We start from the raw sequence: 18,029 nt of genomic DNA, 5'->3' as shown, positions 1-18,029 counted from the left end.
TTTTTGCAATAGAGAGTTGCAAAATATGGTCAGTTTTTTTCACAACTGCCTTCACTGAAAGAACCACTCCAGTGTTTTTTTCATTGCAATGCTGGAGTGGTGCTTTAAATGTAATTCCCCTGCCCCGTCTCATACTCACCTGCTGCCGCCTTCATCATTTTCCAATATCGTTCCCGTTGATCTCCGACAAAAAGTGACCTGCCTGCAGCTCCACTGTTTCATGGAGCGGCGCGGAGGTCACTTTTCAATTCAAGTCTATAAGCGCCTCGTTCTGGCTCTCACAGACTAGCATTGAGAGCTTGTGACGTAGCTTCTGGCTTCCGGCCAGTCCGAAGCTGTGATCACAAGATGCCGCTGCAGGATCGGAGAAGTGCCAAAAATGGTGCAGACGCCGGAAGGTAAGTATATGACCGGAGGCTTACATTTAAAGTGCCACTGCACCGCTGAAAAACAAATGCTGAAGTGGGGCTTTAAATAAATAATTTTAAATACATTACTGACTGATGTTTATGACAATAACATAAAAGCAGCATAAATATACATATGGGCTCACATAATTCATGTTGTTTAGGCTACTTTCACACTAGCGTCGGGCTCGGCCCGTCGCAGTGCGTCGGGCCGAGGTCACCGACGCTAGCGTTGTCTCCGCCGCACAACGGGGGCAGCGGATGCATTTTTCCAGCGCATCCGCTGCCCCATTGTGAGGTGCGGGGAAGTGCGGGGAGGTGGGGGCAGAGTGGACCGTCGGGAGCAAAAAACTTTACATGTAACGTTTTTTGCTCCCGGCGGCCCGCCACAACACGGCGCAACCGTCTCACGACGGTTGTGGCAATCCGTCGCAATGCGTCGCTAATGTTGGTCAATGGAGAAAAAAACGCATCCTGCGAGCACTTTTGCAGGATGCGTTTTTTCTGCAAAAAGACGCATTGTGACGGATTGCAGTTAACGCTAGTGTGAAAGTAGCCTTAATCTATGGCGTAGTAGCCGGGGTTGACCTTTATACCAAACCATTTTTGTTCACTTTTTTATTGTCCGAGTTCCAGCAGCCATGACTTTTTTTTTTTTTTTTTTTAAACACAGTTGTTATTTGTGAGTGGCAACATTTCCGTCTGCAGAGCTGTATGAGGGTTATTTTTTGTGACAAGCTGTAGTTTTAATTTTACATGCAACTTTTTGATCACTTTTTATTACAAAAATGAATAAAAAAAAAACTATAAAACAGTAATTCTATATTTTATTTCTTTTCATAATCACCGTTCAGTATAACTGACATATCTGTATTTTGCAGTTCAATACAATAATGACATTTCCACATTTATGCTTTTTCAAAAGCTTTTGATACGGTGCCACACAAAAGGTTGATACATAAAATGAGAATAATGGGGATAGGGGAAAATATGTGCAAGTGGGTTGAGAGTTGGCTCAGGGATAGGAAACAAAGGGTGGTTATTAATGGAGCACACTCGGACTGGGTCACGGTTAGTAGTGGGGTACCACAGGGGTCAGTATTGGGCCCTCTTCTTTTTAACATATTTATTAATGACCTTGTAGGGGGCATTCAGAGTAGAATTTCAATATTTGCAGATGACACTAAACTCTGCAGGGTAATCAATACAGGGGAGGACAATTTTATATTACAGGCTGATTTATGTAAACTAGAAGCTTGGGCTGATAAATGGCAAATGAGCTTTAATGGGGATAAATGTAAGGTCATGCACTTGGGTAGAAGTAATAAGATGTATAACTATGTGCTTAATTCTAAAACTCTGGGCAAAACCGTCAATGAAAAAGACCTGGGTGTATGGGTGGATGACAAATTCATATTCAGTGGCCAGTGTCAGGCAGCTGCTACAAAGGCAAATAAAATAATGGGATGCATTAAAAGAGGCTTAGATGCTCATGAGGAGAACATAATTTTACCTCTATACAAGTCACTAGTGCGACCACACTTAGAATACTGTGCACAGTTCTGGTCTCCAGTGTATAAGAAAGACATAGCTGAACTGGAGCGGGTGCAGAGAAGAGCAACCAAGGTTATTAGAGGACTGGGGGGTCTGCCATACCAAGATAGGTTATTACACTTGGGGCTATTTAGTTTGGAAAAACGAAGACTAAGGGGTGATCTTATGTTAATGTATAAATATATGAGGGGAAAGTACAAAGACCTTTCTGCTGATCTTTTTAATCATAGACCGGTGACAGGGACAAGGGGGCATCCTCTACGTCTGGAGGAAAAAAGGTTTAAGCATAATAACAGACACGGATTCTTTACTGTAAGAGCAGTGAGACTATGGAACTCTCTGCCGTATGATGTTGTAATGAGTGACTCATTGCTTCAATTTAAGAGGGGACTGGATACCTTTCTGGAAAAGTATAATATTACAGGGTATATACACTAGATTCCTTGATAAGGCGTTGATCCAGGGAACTAGTCTGATTGCCGTATGTGGGGTCGGGAAGGAATTTTTTTCCCCATGATGGAGCTTACTCTTACCACATGGGTTTTTTTTGCCTTCCCCTGGATCAACATGTTAGGGCATGCTAGGCTATGGGTTGAACTAGAAGTCTTCCTTCAACCTTAATAACTATGTAACTATATACAGTGGGGCAAAAAAGTATTTAGTCAGTCAGCAATAGTGCAAGTTCCACCACTTAAAAAGATGAGAGGCGTCTGTAATTTACATCATAGGTAGACCTCAACTATGGGAGACAAACTGAGAAAAAAAAATCCAGAAAATCACATTGTCTGTTTTTTTATCATTTTATTTGCATATTATGGTGGAAAATAAGTATTTGGTCAGAAACAAAATTTCATCTCAATACTTTGTAATATATCCTTTGTTGGCAATGACAGAGGTCAAACGTTTTCTGTAAGTCTTCACACGGTTGCCACACACTGTTGTTGGTATGTTGGCCCATTCCTCCATGCAGATCTCCTCTAGAGCAGTGATGTTTTTGGCTTTTCGCTTGGCAACACGGACTTTCAACTCCCTCCAAAGGTTTTCTATAGGGTTGAGATCTGGAGACTGGCTAGGCCACTCCAGGACCTTGAAATGCTTCTTACGAAGCCACTCCTTCGTTGCCCTGGCGGTGTGCTTTGGATCATTGTCATGTTGAAAGACCCAGCCACGTTTCATCTTCAATGCCCTTGCTGATGGAAGGAGGTTTGCACTCAAAATCTCACGATACATGGCCCCATTCATTCTTTCATGTACCCGGATCAGTCGTCCTGGCCCCTTTGCAGAGAAACAGCCCCAAAGCATGATGTTTCCACCACCATGCTTTACAGTAGGTATGGTGTTGGATGGATGCAACTCAGTATTCTTTTTCCTCCAAACACGACAAGTTGTGTTTCTACCAAACAGTTCCAGTTTGGTTGTATCAGACCATAGGACATTCTCCCAAAACTCCTCTGGATCATCCAAATGCTCTCTAGCAAACTTCAGACGGGCCCGGACATGTACTGGCTTAAGCAGTGGGACACGTCTAGCACTGCAGGATCTGAGTCCATGGTGGCGTAGTGTGTTACTTATGGTAGGCCTTGTTACATTGGTCCCAGCTCTCTGCAGTTCATTCACTAGGTCCCCCCGCGTGGTTCTGGGATTTTTGCTCACCGTTCTTGTGATCATTCTGACCCCACGGTGTGGGATTTTGCGTGGAGCCCCAGATCGAGGGAGATTATCAGTGGTCTTGAATGTCTTCCATTTTCTAATTATTGCTCCCACTGTTGATTTCTTCACTCCAAGCTGGTTGGCTATTGCAGATTCAGTCTTCCCAGCCTGGTGCAGGGCTACAATTTTGTTTCTGGTGTCCTTTGACAGCTCTTTGGTCTTCACCATAGTGGAGTTTGGAGTCAGACTGTTTGAGGGTGTGCACAGGTGTCTTTTTATACTGATAACAAGTTTACACAGGTGCCATTACTACAGGTAATGAGTGGAGGAAAGAGGAGACTCTTAAAGAAGAAGTTACAGGTCTGTGAGAGCCAGAAATCTTGATTGTTTGTTTCTGACCAAATACTTATTTTCCACCATAATATGCAAATAAAATGATAAAAAAACAGACAATGTGATTTTCTGGATTTTTTTTTCTCAGTTTGTCTCCCATAGTTGAGGTCTACCTATGATGTAAATTACAGACGCCTCTCATCTTTTTAAGTGGTGGAACTTGCACTATTGCTGACTGACTAAATACTTTTTTGCCCCACTGTATACACTTTCATTATGTTTTAAAACTTTTGCATAGGGAGAAAAAAAAAAACATATTTTGATTCTCATAAGTTTTTTAGTTTTCTATGTTTCTTATATTGATTTGTGCAGGACAAGCTGAATGTTTTAACAGTATTATTTTGGGGTACATATAAATTTATGATCACATTTCCTTTTTTTTCTCCGGCTAGTAATAAACAAAAATAATCTGGAATTGTGTTTATAATTTTTAATTTTTTTTTTACAGAGCTCGCTCTGCAGTATAATTGATTATGGTGACATCCAATTTATACCTTTCTTATGTATTGCTACAGTACTTTTGCATGAAAAAATCACTTTAAAAAGTTATAGCTCTTAGAACTCATGACAATGAAATAATATTTTTTTCTGATTAACGAACTGTACAAAGCCTTAGTCTTAGCACCAATACAAACAGCTTATTATACAATTTTTGGATACAAATAACTTTTTGATCACTGGAGTAAGAAGAGAGATCAGTGGGGGACCAGGAAGCATCAGTACCGCAATGAAATACGATGCAAATTTTGTGTTTTCCTTCCTTCTGATCCTTTTGAAAAACAATTTATGGGTTGGACAACCTCATTTTTCAATAAAATGAAGTATAAATTCCCGATTTATATTTTTTACTTTATATTTAACAAAAGAAAGTAAAATAACTTATGGCAGCTATTAAAGGGGTTGTCCGGCCTTAGGCTACAAGTCTGCAGTCACTCTATGTGACTGCAGACTTGTGAGTCCTCACATCGCACGCACTGCGAGAATTCTCCAGAGGTAGGAGCGGCAATCATGTGACCGCAAGTATGCAATTTGGATATGTGTGGTCACGCACTGACTAAACGGTCTTGATCAATGCAAGTGTACTGCGCGAGGCCGGACAAGTGTAGTCGCAATGTGGCCGGAAGTATGAAAATCGCATACTTGTAGTCACATGACCGACATGTGAGAATTCACATGTCTGCAGTCATATAGAGTGACTGCAGACTTGTACCCAGAAGCCAGACAGCCCATTTTAGGCCCATCTGTTGTAATGTTTAATGACTCTGGATGACATAAAATGCTGCAGTAACACTTATTCCCCTCTCCTCATCTCCAAAGCCAAAAGGATCAGGTCTAAACATTGTAAAATCTTTTGTCAGAATTGAGTAGAAAGCTTTGCAGGACCCTGGTCGAGCTTCCACACTGACAGTGCATGGCTGCCGGTCCAGAGAATTATGAGCCTCCTCCACCTGTGGAATCCCGGGTGCCTCTTCGGATTACTAGATCCCGCGATGTCAAGTGTGTATCGAGTCACAGTGTAAGGATGTTGAGATCCTACTTATCAGAAAAGATGACTAGAATTCTGTAGATATAAGGAGGTTCAGTGTGTTCTGGTCCTGTAGCCATCAACTACTGACAAAGAATCTGGAACTGGGTCCTATGACACCTGCTTGTTTTTTACTTATTTCTACTCTCCTGACTCCAAGCCTATCTGGTGTATGCTTTTTTAAAACAGTCTCATCTTAATGCCTTCTGCCCCTATTTCATACTATTATGTATTGATTTTCAGATTCCAATTAATTTCAAGGAAGAGGACAATTGGACAGAAAACAACTATAATCACAAAGTAAAGCAGTCCATTTGTAACAAACACATCTTAGCAGTGTGCCCTGATGCACACCTCTGTATGAAACTCTGAGCAAATAACAAGAAAAAGCCGACATGTCTTGGCACATTAGATAACACTAATCTGTGCTGCTGAGAAGTCAGATGGCAATATCTCCGAAAGCACACACTAATATAACTGAGAAATTGGAAACCAGGACACACATCACCAATCTCATATTACTGAAGTTCTCCCAGGTCTTTGATTCTTCTAGTACTTCACCATAAATAAATAATTACAACATGCAAATATAAATTAAAACAATTTCATTTTTCTCTCCCGGCCGAGCTCCATGGCACACATCAACCGTCATAAATATTATAGTAAATCTATGAACTGATTACGGTAATGTAATGTACGCACATGTCCGCGGCTCCGTGTTTCGATGCATATGATCATTTTGTCATCAATAAACTGAAAAATGACAGGCAGGGATAGCACATGTAGAATTGTAATTTACACAGCGCCAAGAAGGCTCACTTTGTGACCGACAAGGATCCAACTCCCAGGCCTCGCACCGATTCTGATAGAGAAAAGTTCATGTCAGGCTTCGCTTAGGGACCTTAGCACCGATTCATCAAGACTGGCGGTGTTCACACAGGTCCTGATGAGGGAGCGTGTTAGAGGCAGATGCTCGCCTGTTAATGAATCGGGAGCGCCTGACAAGTGGCATGAGCAGTTGTGGATACCAGCGCTAATGTTTACACATTAAACTATGAGCACTAACTCTTGTAGGAAAGTGCTCATTGGCTACTGAAGGACAGCTGACACGCAGGCAGCCTATAACTGTGTGACAGATACCAGTGTTAACCAATCAGCGCTCTTCTTCACTGCAGAGGAAAGCTCTGGAGCTCTGCAGGGGCCGGCCTCAGCAATGTTTACACAGAGACACAGGTACAACTGATCGCATGGACCAGAGGGTCAGCGGTGTTTCTGTCCAGTAGATTATTGGTGGCCACAACTAACTTAAGTATGTACCGAAAGATGTGCTCCCCTGGTCCCGTCATTGGTCTCTACAATCACGATTAATGTGAGAAGATGAATTATGGCCTTCCTAAAACCTAGCTAGAGGTAAGATGGGGGGAACTCAAGACTGCGGTCACAATGTGGGTTATGGTGCAAGATGGTGGTAATGAGTTAAGTTGTCTGCTGGAGTCTTAGTACATTTTTTGCACATTTTTTTTTTAATTTGAACATATAATTTGAGCACGCTGAAGACACTCTGTTAGCACCTTATCCCAGCACGTTCGCTAATCACTAGTCGCTATGTGATGACAACAGTTACAATAATGATGAGCTGAATCCACTACTGTAGGACCACACACTTTTTTTTTTTTTTTTTAAGTATGCTATGTTTATGACACTACTCTACTGTTTAGTTTTACATTACTATTTCCAATACTTTCTGCAAAGTATTTTTGAGTCAGTCACATATATCATATCACATATCAATAATTGGGAAATATTATCAGCAGCTTCTCAGAATTTGCAGCTGTAGAAGAAAAGTAATTCAACCATAAAGTCACATACAAAACATGAGATACAGCAACTCCTGTAAAGACAATGTCACAAGGTACCTTCGAAATCTGAATCTTCTGTAGTGGAAGGTTTGGGATCAGTTTCCGGAGGTGGTGTATAGCCATCTGGGGGAAGACTCGCAGTGTATACCTTCAGTGGGGAAATGTTTGATTCTTCAATATCTGCAAGGAGAATATTAACAATATGACTTAGAATAAAGGTTAAGCTAGGACTAATGCGGCGTACAAGTACAGTACTGGTAAATAAATAAATTATATATATACTAGATGGAGGCCCGATGCTATCGCATCGGGAGGGCGGTAATGTCACGATGGGGGCAGGCATGCGGCGCTGATGTTGCCAAATTGTATCCTGTGATAATCTAATGTCTTTTGCATCAGGAGACTCATATGCTTGACGCCAACGCTTATATGCATTGTTTTTGTCCCAGCGATGCTGTTGCTCTTCAAGAGTCTCATTTGCCCATTGTTGTCTTTGATGTTGTGCCTTTGCTGCTTTCCTTTCATTGTCATTGGACTACTTTTAATAATGAGGAGCCATGTTGGCGTTGATATTTGCTTTTTAAAGTTCATTTTAAAAATTGTCTGTGTCTGACCGTGTACAGAACATACCACAGCTCCTGGGCAGGGGAGGAAGCAAAAGACAATACTGAGATTACAGCAGAAGATCGCAGAGGATACATTTTGTGAGGTAAAATATTTTTTAAAAACAGTCAGTGAAATATTTTACCTCACAAAATAAATCCACTGTGATCCCCTGCTGTAATGTCAGTATTATCTTTTGCTTCCTCCCCTGCAGAGGAGATGTGGTATGTTCTGTACACAGTCAGACACAGACAATTTTTAAAATGAACTTTCGCATGTGGGAAAACCCCTTTAACCCCTTAACACCCGGAGCTTTTTTTGTTTTTTTTTGTTTTCGTTTTTCGCTCCCCTTCTTTCCAGAGCCATAACTTTTTTATTTTTCCGTCAATATAGTCATGTGAGGGCTTATTTTTTGCGGGACGAGTTGTACTTTTTAACAATACCATTGGTTTTACCATGTCATGTAACAGAAAATGGGAAAAAAATTCCAAGTGCGAAGAAATTGCAAAAAAAGTGCAGTCGCACACTTGTTTTTTGTTTGTTTTTTGCTAGGTTCCCTAAATGCTAATACTGACCTGCCATTATGATTATCCAGGTAATTACAAGTTCATAGACACCAAACATGTCTAGGTTCTCTTTTATCTAAGTGGCAAAAAAAAATTCCAAAGTTTGCTAAAAAAACTAAAAAATTGTGCAATTTTCCAATTCCGGCAGCGTCTCCATTTTTCGTGATCTGGGGTCGGTTGAGGGTTTATTTTTTGCCTGCCGAGCTGGCGTTTTTAATGATACCATATTGGTGCAGATACATTCTTTTGATCGCCCGTTATTGCATTTTAATGCAATGTCGCGGCGACCAAAAAAACATAATATTGGCGTTTTGATTTTTTTTCTCGCTATGCCGTTTAGCAATCGGGTTAATCTTTTTTTTATTGATATATCTGGCGATTCTGAACGCAGCGATACCAAATATGTGTAGGTTTGATTTTTTTTAATTGTTTTATTTTGATTGGGGCGAAAGGGGGGTGATTTGAACTTTTATATATACAGTGTATATATTTTTTATTAAACACTTTTTTTTATTTTGGCATGCTTCAATAGCCTCTATGGGAGGCTAGAAGCATCCACTAATCGATCGCCTCTGCTACATAGAGGTGATGTACAGATCACCTCTCTGCAGCAGAATTACAGGCTTGCTATGAGCGCTGCCCACAGGGTGGCGCTCATAGCAATCTGCCATCAACAACCATAGTGTGGAGACCTCTGGTTGTGATGGCAATGCACCGATGATCCCCGATCACATAACGGGGATCAGCGGTGCGCGTGCTTCCGGCTGCGAGGCCGGCAGCGCTTGTTAAATGCCGCTGTAAGAGATTGACAGCGGCATTTAACTAGTTAATGTGGGCACATGTCAGCTATTGAAAACAGTTGACATGTTGCGGCTTTGAGGTGGGCTCACCGCCAGAGCCCACCTCAAAGCGGGGGACACTGCCAGCTGACGTACTATTCTGTCAGATGGCAGAAAGGGGTTAATGTGACCGGCTTCCTCTGCCTGTAGACACGTCGCGCATCTGCCTCCGGGATCAGCCGAATGATTCACAGCACCTGCGCTTAATTCGCGCAGGCGCAGTAAATCAGACCGCCGCCATCTTTGTACAGACAGATAGCGGCGGTCACATTAAAACTGCGCATGCACTCCTCCTGTACAAAGATGGCGGTAGTCAGTGAATCATTCGGCTGATCCTGGTGGCGGCGTGTTCGTGACGGTGTTTTGCTGGTGGTACCGCGCAAGAGGATGCGTGAGTGTGCGTGTGTGGTGCGTATAGAGTGTGTGTGTATGAGTGTGAAAGTGTGAGAATATGTGAGTGTAAGTGTGAAAGTGTGAATGGGAGTGTGAAAGTGTGAGAGTGAATGTGTGAGTGTAAGGCCGGCGTCACACTAGCGAGTTTTACGGACGTATGAGCGCAGAAAATACGTCCGCAAAATACACATTAAACACGGCCCAATGAATCTCTATGGGGCTGCTCCTATCAGCCGTATATTACGCATCCGTAATATACGGTATTGTACGGCCGTAGAAAATCGCAGCATGCTGCGTTTGTCAGCGTATTGTGCAAAAAATACGCCAATGAAAGTCTACGGGGGCGAGAAAAATACGGATTACACACGGACCAGCAGTGTGACTTGCGAGAAATACGCAGCGGTGTTCTATAGAAAAGCCGGTAATTCAATTGCCGGCTTTTTCTTTCTCCTTCACAAACCCGACAGGATAAGAGACATGATTACATACAGTAAACCATCTCATATCCCTTTTTTTGGCATATTCCACACTACTAATGTTAGTAGTGTGTATGTGCAAAATTTTGGCGCTGTAGCTTGTAAAATAAAGGGTTAAATCGCGGAAAAATTGGTGTGGGCTCCCGCGCAATTTTCTCCGCCAGAGTGGTAAAGCCAGTGACTGAGGGCAGATATTAATAGCCTAGAGAGGGTCCATGGTTATTGGTCCCCCTGGCTAAAAACATCTGCCCCCAGCCACCCCAGAAAAGGCACATCTGGAAGATGCGCCTATTCTGGCACTTGGCCACTCTCTTCCCACTCCCGTGTAGCGGTGGGATATGGGGTAATGAAGGGTTAATGTCACCTTGCTATTGTAAGGTGGCATTAAGCCAGATTAATAATGGACCATATTGTCTTACGCCTAGTGTGACGCCGGCCTAAGTGTGAGAGTGTGAATGAAGGTGTGAGTGTGGTGCCTACGGCGTACAGAGTGTGTGTGTGTGTGTGTGGTGTCCCAATATGGTGGTCGGTGAACTTCCTCCGCTTGGAATTTTGGGATATGGTGACATCTGGACAGAACAGGAAATAAAAACATTACAAGGCAAATATATATATATATATATATATATATATATATATATATATATATATATGTGTGTGTGTGCACCTATTAAAGAATGCATACCGCTCAATTTAATGAAATGATCACAGCTAAAAAAAAATAGATATAAAGATTATTTACAAAAGGCATTTTGTTCTAGATACAGTTGTCCAAAAGGCACAAAAACAGTCAAATGTATGTGAACGCATTAATATTCTTCAATTCTAAATATAATAGTGTGCACACTTGCATAGAAATATTGCAATGGATCAATACAAAAAATACATTTTTGTGAACCTTCTGATCTATTGTACCCTCTCTGCCAGTAGAGGGCAGTAAAAGTCTTTACACACAGGAAAAGTGCCAAGAACAGTAATTTAGTGGCTGTATTTGGTTTATTATTCATCTTTGTTTTTTCTTGGTGAATTCTGCTCCTCATGTCATACCCATAGCTGTTACCCAAATATCCTGCAGTAGCTACTGAATGTGGGAGTGTTAGGTGGTATGGCCTCCTTGTCCTGCCATACAATGCCCCATCGAGTGCTGCATGTATGGAGCAAAGCTTGTGGGAAGAATACTTCTGTACATACACATGAAAAATCCAACAGAAAAAATATATATATCCATATAGGATACATATAGGAAACCCTACGATTCTGAGAAAGAATGACTTGCTTCCAATACTGGTACCTGACATTTACACATAACATTTTATTGTTTACAGCAATGTTATAGAAAATAATTCTGAACAGTAAAAAAAAAAAAAAAATCTACATATCTGAAGAATAAAGAAAAAATAATTCAGTAGAATATCATACGGATCACTGTGTTTTTTGTTTTTACAATTCCTCTTTTTTTTTTTTTAAATGTATGGCTTTTTCCTTAATATTCAGTGAATCGTTAACAAATTGTCATAATGAGTTTGAAGGGAAAGGGAATTCTGCCCAGCCTTCATTTTTCATGCGCAGTCCTGTTATCTAGGCATGGAAAAGCACAATTTATCAGTCACCGAACATCCTGTCTTTTCTGCAGTGTTTCCGTTGAATCGTCAATCCCTCTTTTATCCCGAACATTTCAATTTTTGTTTTGTAAGAGAACACTTTGATCCAATCGTGCGTTAAAGTGGCTTCTCTAAAAAAAATTGAAAAAATAAAAGAGGTGTGCTGTCATAAGGCCTCCAAAAAACAACCAAACTATGAGGTAGGTACAGCCTTTACACCCTTCATGGGAGCAGATATGGGTAAATCTGTTAATAAATATATTTATGGATTTTAGCATTTATGTAATTATAGTATTTATTACACATTTAAAGAAAACCTTTCTATTCCCTAAACCTGTGTAAATGTAGTGTAAGAAAGTACTAAGGATGCGTGTCCACGCTGAGGAATAGCAGCGTTTTGGACGTACATTACAAGCACGTGGATGGGATTTATAGAAATCCCATCCACTGTGCTTATTATTAAAGGGACCCTGTCAGCAGGATTGTGCACAGTAACCTACTACACACAGTGTCAGGTCGGCGCCGTTATACTGATTACAATGATACCTTGGTTGATGAAATCCGTCTGGTGGTTGTTGTTTAATCTTTATTTTCAGTTTTGAGTTAATGCTGTGTTGTTGAAGTGGAAGATGAGTAGTCGATACTCATAGGGGATGACACTTTAAACGGACTGAAGGTGGTGAGAGGTACCGTATGTCTGTGCTGGGGTATGGTGGCCGAAATCCACAGTCAGAAAGCACTTCAGCTACCATACCCCAGCGCAGACATACCTCTTACCACCTTTAGTCCCTTTAAATTGTCATCCCCTATAAGTACTGACTACTCATCCACCACTTCAATGACAGCATTTATCTGATGAAGATCCATACGGACCAAAACGTTACCCACCAGCTGTTGATTCACGGACTGTGAAGAAATTCACCTTGTTTTGTAACATATCCTTTTGAGTGCCGAGCTTCATTACTACTACCGGTACGGACTGGGACCCTACTCAGGCACCTCTTCTATCCCCTCTGGAGGGCAGGTTATGATTTTTCTACATAAGTCTAGAAAGTCAGAACAAGGCTCCAATGCATTTACATTGTAAAGTGACTTCCAACCAAAGTGTGATCCAGTGCTGGAGACTGGGAACACTGCAATCGATAAGTAATTTACTGCATTTATACAACGCTACAAACAGATTTAGACAGGTCTAGGGAATACCAAAAACTTAGTAATGCTTTTTTACAGGGAATCTGTTGCCAGCTTTTTGCTGCCTAATCTCAAAGCAGGCATGTAATGTAGAGACAAAGACCCTGATTCCAGTGATGGGTCACTAACATTGCTGCAGTTTTGATAAAATCACTGTTTTAACTGCTGCAGAACTGGCAGTTCTCTGAATACTGAGCTCTTTTTGACCCTGCCCCATCACTGATTGGCAGCTTTCTGTGTAAACTGTGAAAATGAAGACAGATGCTAACCAGGGGTGTGTGCAGGGCTATACAAAACTCATGGTTATGGATTACTACATGGAAGCAGGTTTACTAGTCCTCTAGTGATAATCTCCTGTTGATAAAACTGTCAAGAGGACTAGACTAGTAAACCTGCTGCCATGTAGTTCTCCATATTCATGAGCTCTGTCCCATCACTGTTTATAGTAAAAACATGGAAAATAGGAGTTTATAAAGCAACAAGGGACCTATAAGAAAAGTTAAGCAAGACTAGCAATATACCAAAAAATATAACAAACTTTACTATTATATAAATAAAAATCACACTGAAGAAATAAAACACAAGTAAAAACAAGAAGTAGGGGAATACTTTCTGTAGACATAAATCACATCTATCTCCAAAGCATAAGAGAAAAGGAGATAAATACAAACTTCCTTTTTAACCTAATTTTGATTGGGGAATAATACATGAACTGGGGTTGATACCAAAAAATGATACAAGGCCTATGCACACATAAGGTACATAAAAATAGATGAAACAGACCATAGAAAGCATACATGCATAGGGATAGTCATGTATGCTTTCTATACACAGCTATCTCCCATGTCATCATTCCTATCCCCATCACTGACTGGCAGCTTTCTGCCTATGCAGAGTGTATATAGGAAGTTACCAATCAGTGGTGCGGGCGGGGTTATACAGAGCTCAGCATTCAGAGAACTGGTCGATCTGCAGGACATAAAACCGTGATTTTATAAAAAACTGGAGCAAGCAGCCCAGTAAGTGATACATCACTGGAATCAGAATCTCTGCCCCTACATCATGCCCTCAGATGGGGACAAATAAAACGCAAACATATATCTATCACTTTTTCTCCATTGATAGATGGTAAGATTATTAGTCTTCTAGCAGATACATTTAGGCTTCGTGCATTATGGCTTGTTATATATGAGGTCAGGTAGATAGAACAGTTACCTGTTGGCTCGGGTATTGAAGGCTGTATAGGTTTTTCAGGTTTTTTCTCTGATTCTCTCTGTAGAGTCTCATTTTTTGATGACAGAGTCTGGGGATCAGCAGTGTTAGGATACAATCTTGCCAAAATCTTGGAAAGAAAGACTGAAAAATAAAGAATATAAAAATGGAATCTGCTCATATTTCACAAAGACAGTAAAAAAAATTGAAATTTAAATATTGTTAAATAATTGGATTTGGTAAAACTTGATATTACGCCATCAGACATTGAATTAATTCAAGGCATTTCAATTAGACAAGTACAAGATACTATCCTTTCTTGCTAATTGTCATTGATAAAGCCATCTTCTACAGTCGGTGACTCATAGCTCATATTAAGTTACATTCTTCTTTCGTCTGATTTGGGCAGGCTAGCATTGGGGAGATTATATGAGCTTCTATGCAACATTAATTTTTCACAATAACTATAAAGCATCAAGTTATTTTACACCTTGAAATCTATCAGTGGATATATCTGTATTCAAGCTCAGTGTATAGTAATATCACACTAGAGGGAATGTGAAAGAAATAAGCATTTTATAGTGAGAGTTACAGCTCCATTTTACTTTCCTATTATTCATATCCAACTATGAAAACCATTTAGAGCACCACACCAGCGGGTTTTGTTTTTCAGCGCTTCCAATGTAAGCCCCCTCCCCCGTTTTAATACTCACCATCTGGCGGCTTCAGCTTTTACTGACGCCGCTCCAGTAGCGGTGCCATCCTGTGCCCGTACTTTCTGACTGGTCGGAAGTCAGAAGTTACGTCACAAAAGCTCAATGCAAGTCTATGAGAGCCAGAACAAGGGTAAGCAAGTGGAAGAAGGAAACCGATAGATTTCCGAAACGCGTAGGAGTTGGTACCACTTGCTCGTTGTACTCGGCCGCATCATTACCATATGACTGTGAGCATCACGTGACTGAAGACGTCATGCAGGTCATGCCCGAACCCAAGCACATACACGAGTGATGCAGGACTCTGCGTACAAACGCCTGTCACCGGCCGGAACAGCGCTCCAACTTTCCTCAGCCTTACAGCCTACTTACTATACGGCTGTCTACAGCAACAACCATCGGACTGGGCTAGCCTTGCAGAAACAGTCCAACAGGAAAATACTCACCTTAGCACCCTAAGGCCATGTTCACACGTTGCAGTTTTTACTGCGGATCCGCAGCGTTTTTGACGCTGCGGATCCGCAGCAGTTTTCCATGCGGTGTACAGTACCATGTAATCCTATGGAAAATAAAAACCACTGTGCACATGCTGCGGAAAAAAACGCGCAGAAACGCAGCGGTTTATTTTCCGCAGCATGTTAATTCTTTGTGCGGATTCCGCAGCGGTTTTACACCTGCCCAATAATAGAAAACCGCAGGTGTAAAACCGCAGTAGAATCCGCACAAAAAAAAGCGGTAAATCTGCAGTAAATCCACAGGAAAAATGCAGTGTTTTTGCCCTGCAGATTTATCAAAATCAGTGCGGAAAAATCCGCACACCATTCCGCAGCGTGTGCACATAGCCTAAGGCAGCACGGACATCCACACAGCATCCTTAGGTAAGTTCCTGCCTGCTCACATTCTATCCTAGAGTGATTCGTGAGTTTCTAGCAGCCTATGTTAATGCTAGTACTGATACTGACACTAGATGATACAGTATTTTAATCTTTCCCTACTTTTCTCCACCATTATATTTACTATACTGCACATTTAACCAGCACAAATTATTTTACTAATTTATTTTCATATTTATCTATATCTACCATTAACATAAAAGTACAATATGTCAAGAAAAATGTATTCCAGAATCCCTGGGATGTGTAGAACGATTTCAGAATTATTACTACACTAGATGGAAGCCTGATGCTATCGCATCAGGAGGGCGGTAATGTCACGATGGGGGCAGGCTTTGCAGTGCTGAGAATCTCCCCCCCATGTGCTCACCCACCCATCCACTCTCTCTTTCCCCATGTGCTGACTTCTCCCGTCTGTGCTCTCTTCTTTGACCTGTCTACCCCATGTCTTATCCCCCTTGTCTGCTGTCTCTCTCCTTCCTGTGCTGTGCTCTCCCCTCAAAGACAATACTGACATTACAGCAGGGGATCGCAGAGGATACATTTTGTGAGGTAAAATATTGTTTAAAAACAGTCAGTGAAATATTTTACCTCACAAAATGTATCCTCTGTGATCTCCTGCTGTAATGTCAGTATTGTCGTTTGCTTCCTCCCCTGCCCAGGAGCTGTGGTATGCTCCGTACACGGTCAGACACAGACAATTTTTCAAATGAACTTTCGTTCGTGGGAAAACCCCTTTAATGTGACCGGCTTCCTCTGCCTGTAGACACGTCACGCATCTGCCGCCGGGATCAGCCGAATGATTCACTGCACCTGCGAGGAATTTGCGCAGTAAATCAGACCACCGCCATCTTTGTGCAGACAGATAGCAACGATCACATTAAAACTGCGTATGCGCTCCTCCTGTACAAACATGGCGGTAGTCCGTGAATAATTCAGCTGATCCCGGCGGCGGCGTGTTCGTGACGGTGATCCGCTGGTGGTACCGTGCAAGAGGCTGCGTGAGTGTGTGTGAATGTGAGTGTGTGTGAATGTGAGTGTCTGTGTGTGAGTGTGAATGTGAGTCTGAGTGTGTGTGTCAGTGTGTGGTGCGTACTGCGTATAGAGTGTGTGTGGTGCGTACTGCGTATAGAGTGTGTGTGGTGCATACAGCGTATAAGGTGTGTGTGTGGTGCGACGGTGTTCCGCTGGTGGTACTGCGCAATAGGTTGGCACCACCAGCAGTTTCCATATTGAGACACCCATCATTTGGGTGTCCCAATATGGATGTCGGTGAACTTCTTCCGCTTGGAATTCTGGGATATGGTGACATTTGGACAGAACAGGAAATGAAAACGTTACAAGGCAATTATATAAAGTCAGGAATTAAAAATTTGGTGAAAATTGGCTTTTTGTGGGAAGGGGTTAAAATGTTATAACCCCTTAGTGACTACCAATAAATCTTTTACTGACCTGTGATATAAGTGAATAGCATCCCTTGATGGGTGAAAATGTAGCAGGTGTCAGCGGTACGCTATAGCTGACACCCTGCTGCATCGGTCAAGACCATTGTTGGCACCAACTATGGCCGTCTAATCCCTTCGATGTTGGTGTCAATAATGACAATGGCATCTAGATGGCTGCATAGGCGCTTCCCATTTAATACCACTGGAACGCTAAGATCATGATTGTGTGTTCCTTATGTTTGCCATGGCATGCCAAGACCAAGTCATGGCCGTAGAGTCTGCTGGCCATAGTGGCCTGTTCAGATGTTAGCAACATTTTAGTGTAAAAATAAAATTTTTCATTCTTATCACTCCACTCTGTGTTAATTCCTGAAAAGCACCTGAAGGGTTAATAAACTACCTGACAGCAGCTTTGAATATGTTGAGGGGTGCTGTTTAAAAAACGGTATCACTTTTGGGGGTTTTCCAATATTTGAGCCCCAAAGTCTCTTCCAAACTGAATAATTCCACAAAATAAGTTTCGTAAATTTCCTTGAAAATAATGAAAAATTGCTACTAAATGTTTAAACCTTCTAACATCCTAACAAAATATAAAGCCCATTTTACATAAGGTGATGATGAAAAGTAGGGAAATGTGATTTATTAACTATTCTGTGTGATGTGACTATCTGGACTGAAGGTGTAAACATTCAAAGCTTAAGAATTGCTA

The 18,029-nt window shown here is 41.5% G+C and overlaps 1 protein-coding gene across 1 annotated transcript in view; it reads right to left on the bottom strand.

Annotated features, from left to right (window-relative positions):
* ERICH1 (glutamate rich 1) overlaps positions 1–18,029 on the bottom strand; it is a 70,410-nt gene that overhangs the window by 24,690 nt on the left and 27,691 nt on the right. The window contains exons 2-3 of the mRNA XM_077290072.1: positions 14,273–14,413; positions 7,446–7,568 (exon numbers count right to left, since the gene is read on the bottom strand). Of these exons, the coding sequence (XP_077146187.1) occupies positions 7,446–7,568; positions 14,273–14,413 (264 nt within the window). The remainder of the gene's footprint in view (positions 1–7,445; positions 7,569–14,272; positions 14,414–18,029) is intronic.

This window comes from Ranitomeya variabilis, chromosome 2 (genome assembly GCF_051348905.1).
Source record: "Ranitomeya variabilis isolate aRanVar5 chromosome 2, aRanVar5.hap1, whole genome shotgun sequence".
NCBI classification, from domain to species: Eukaryota; Metazoa; Chordata; class Amphibia; order Anura; family Dendrobatidae; genus Ranitomeya; species Ranitomeya variabilis.
This window is presented reverse-complemented; position numbering and strand designations above follow the sequence as displayed.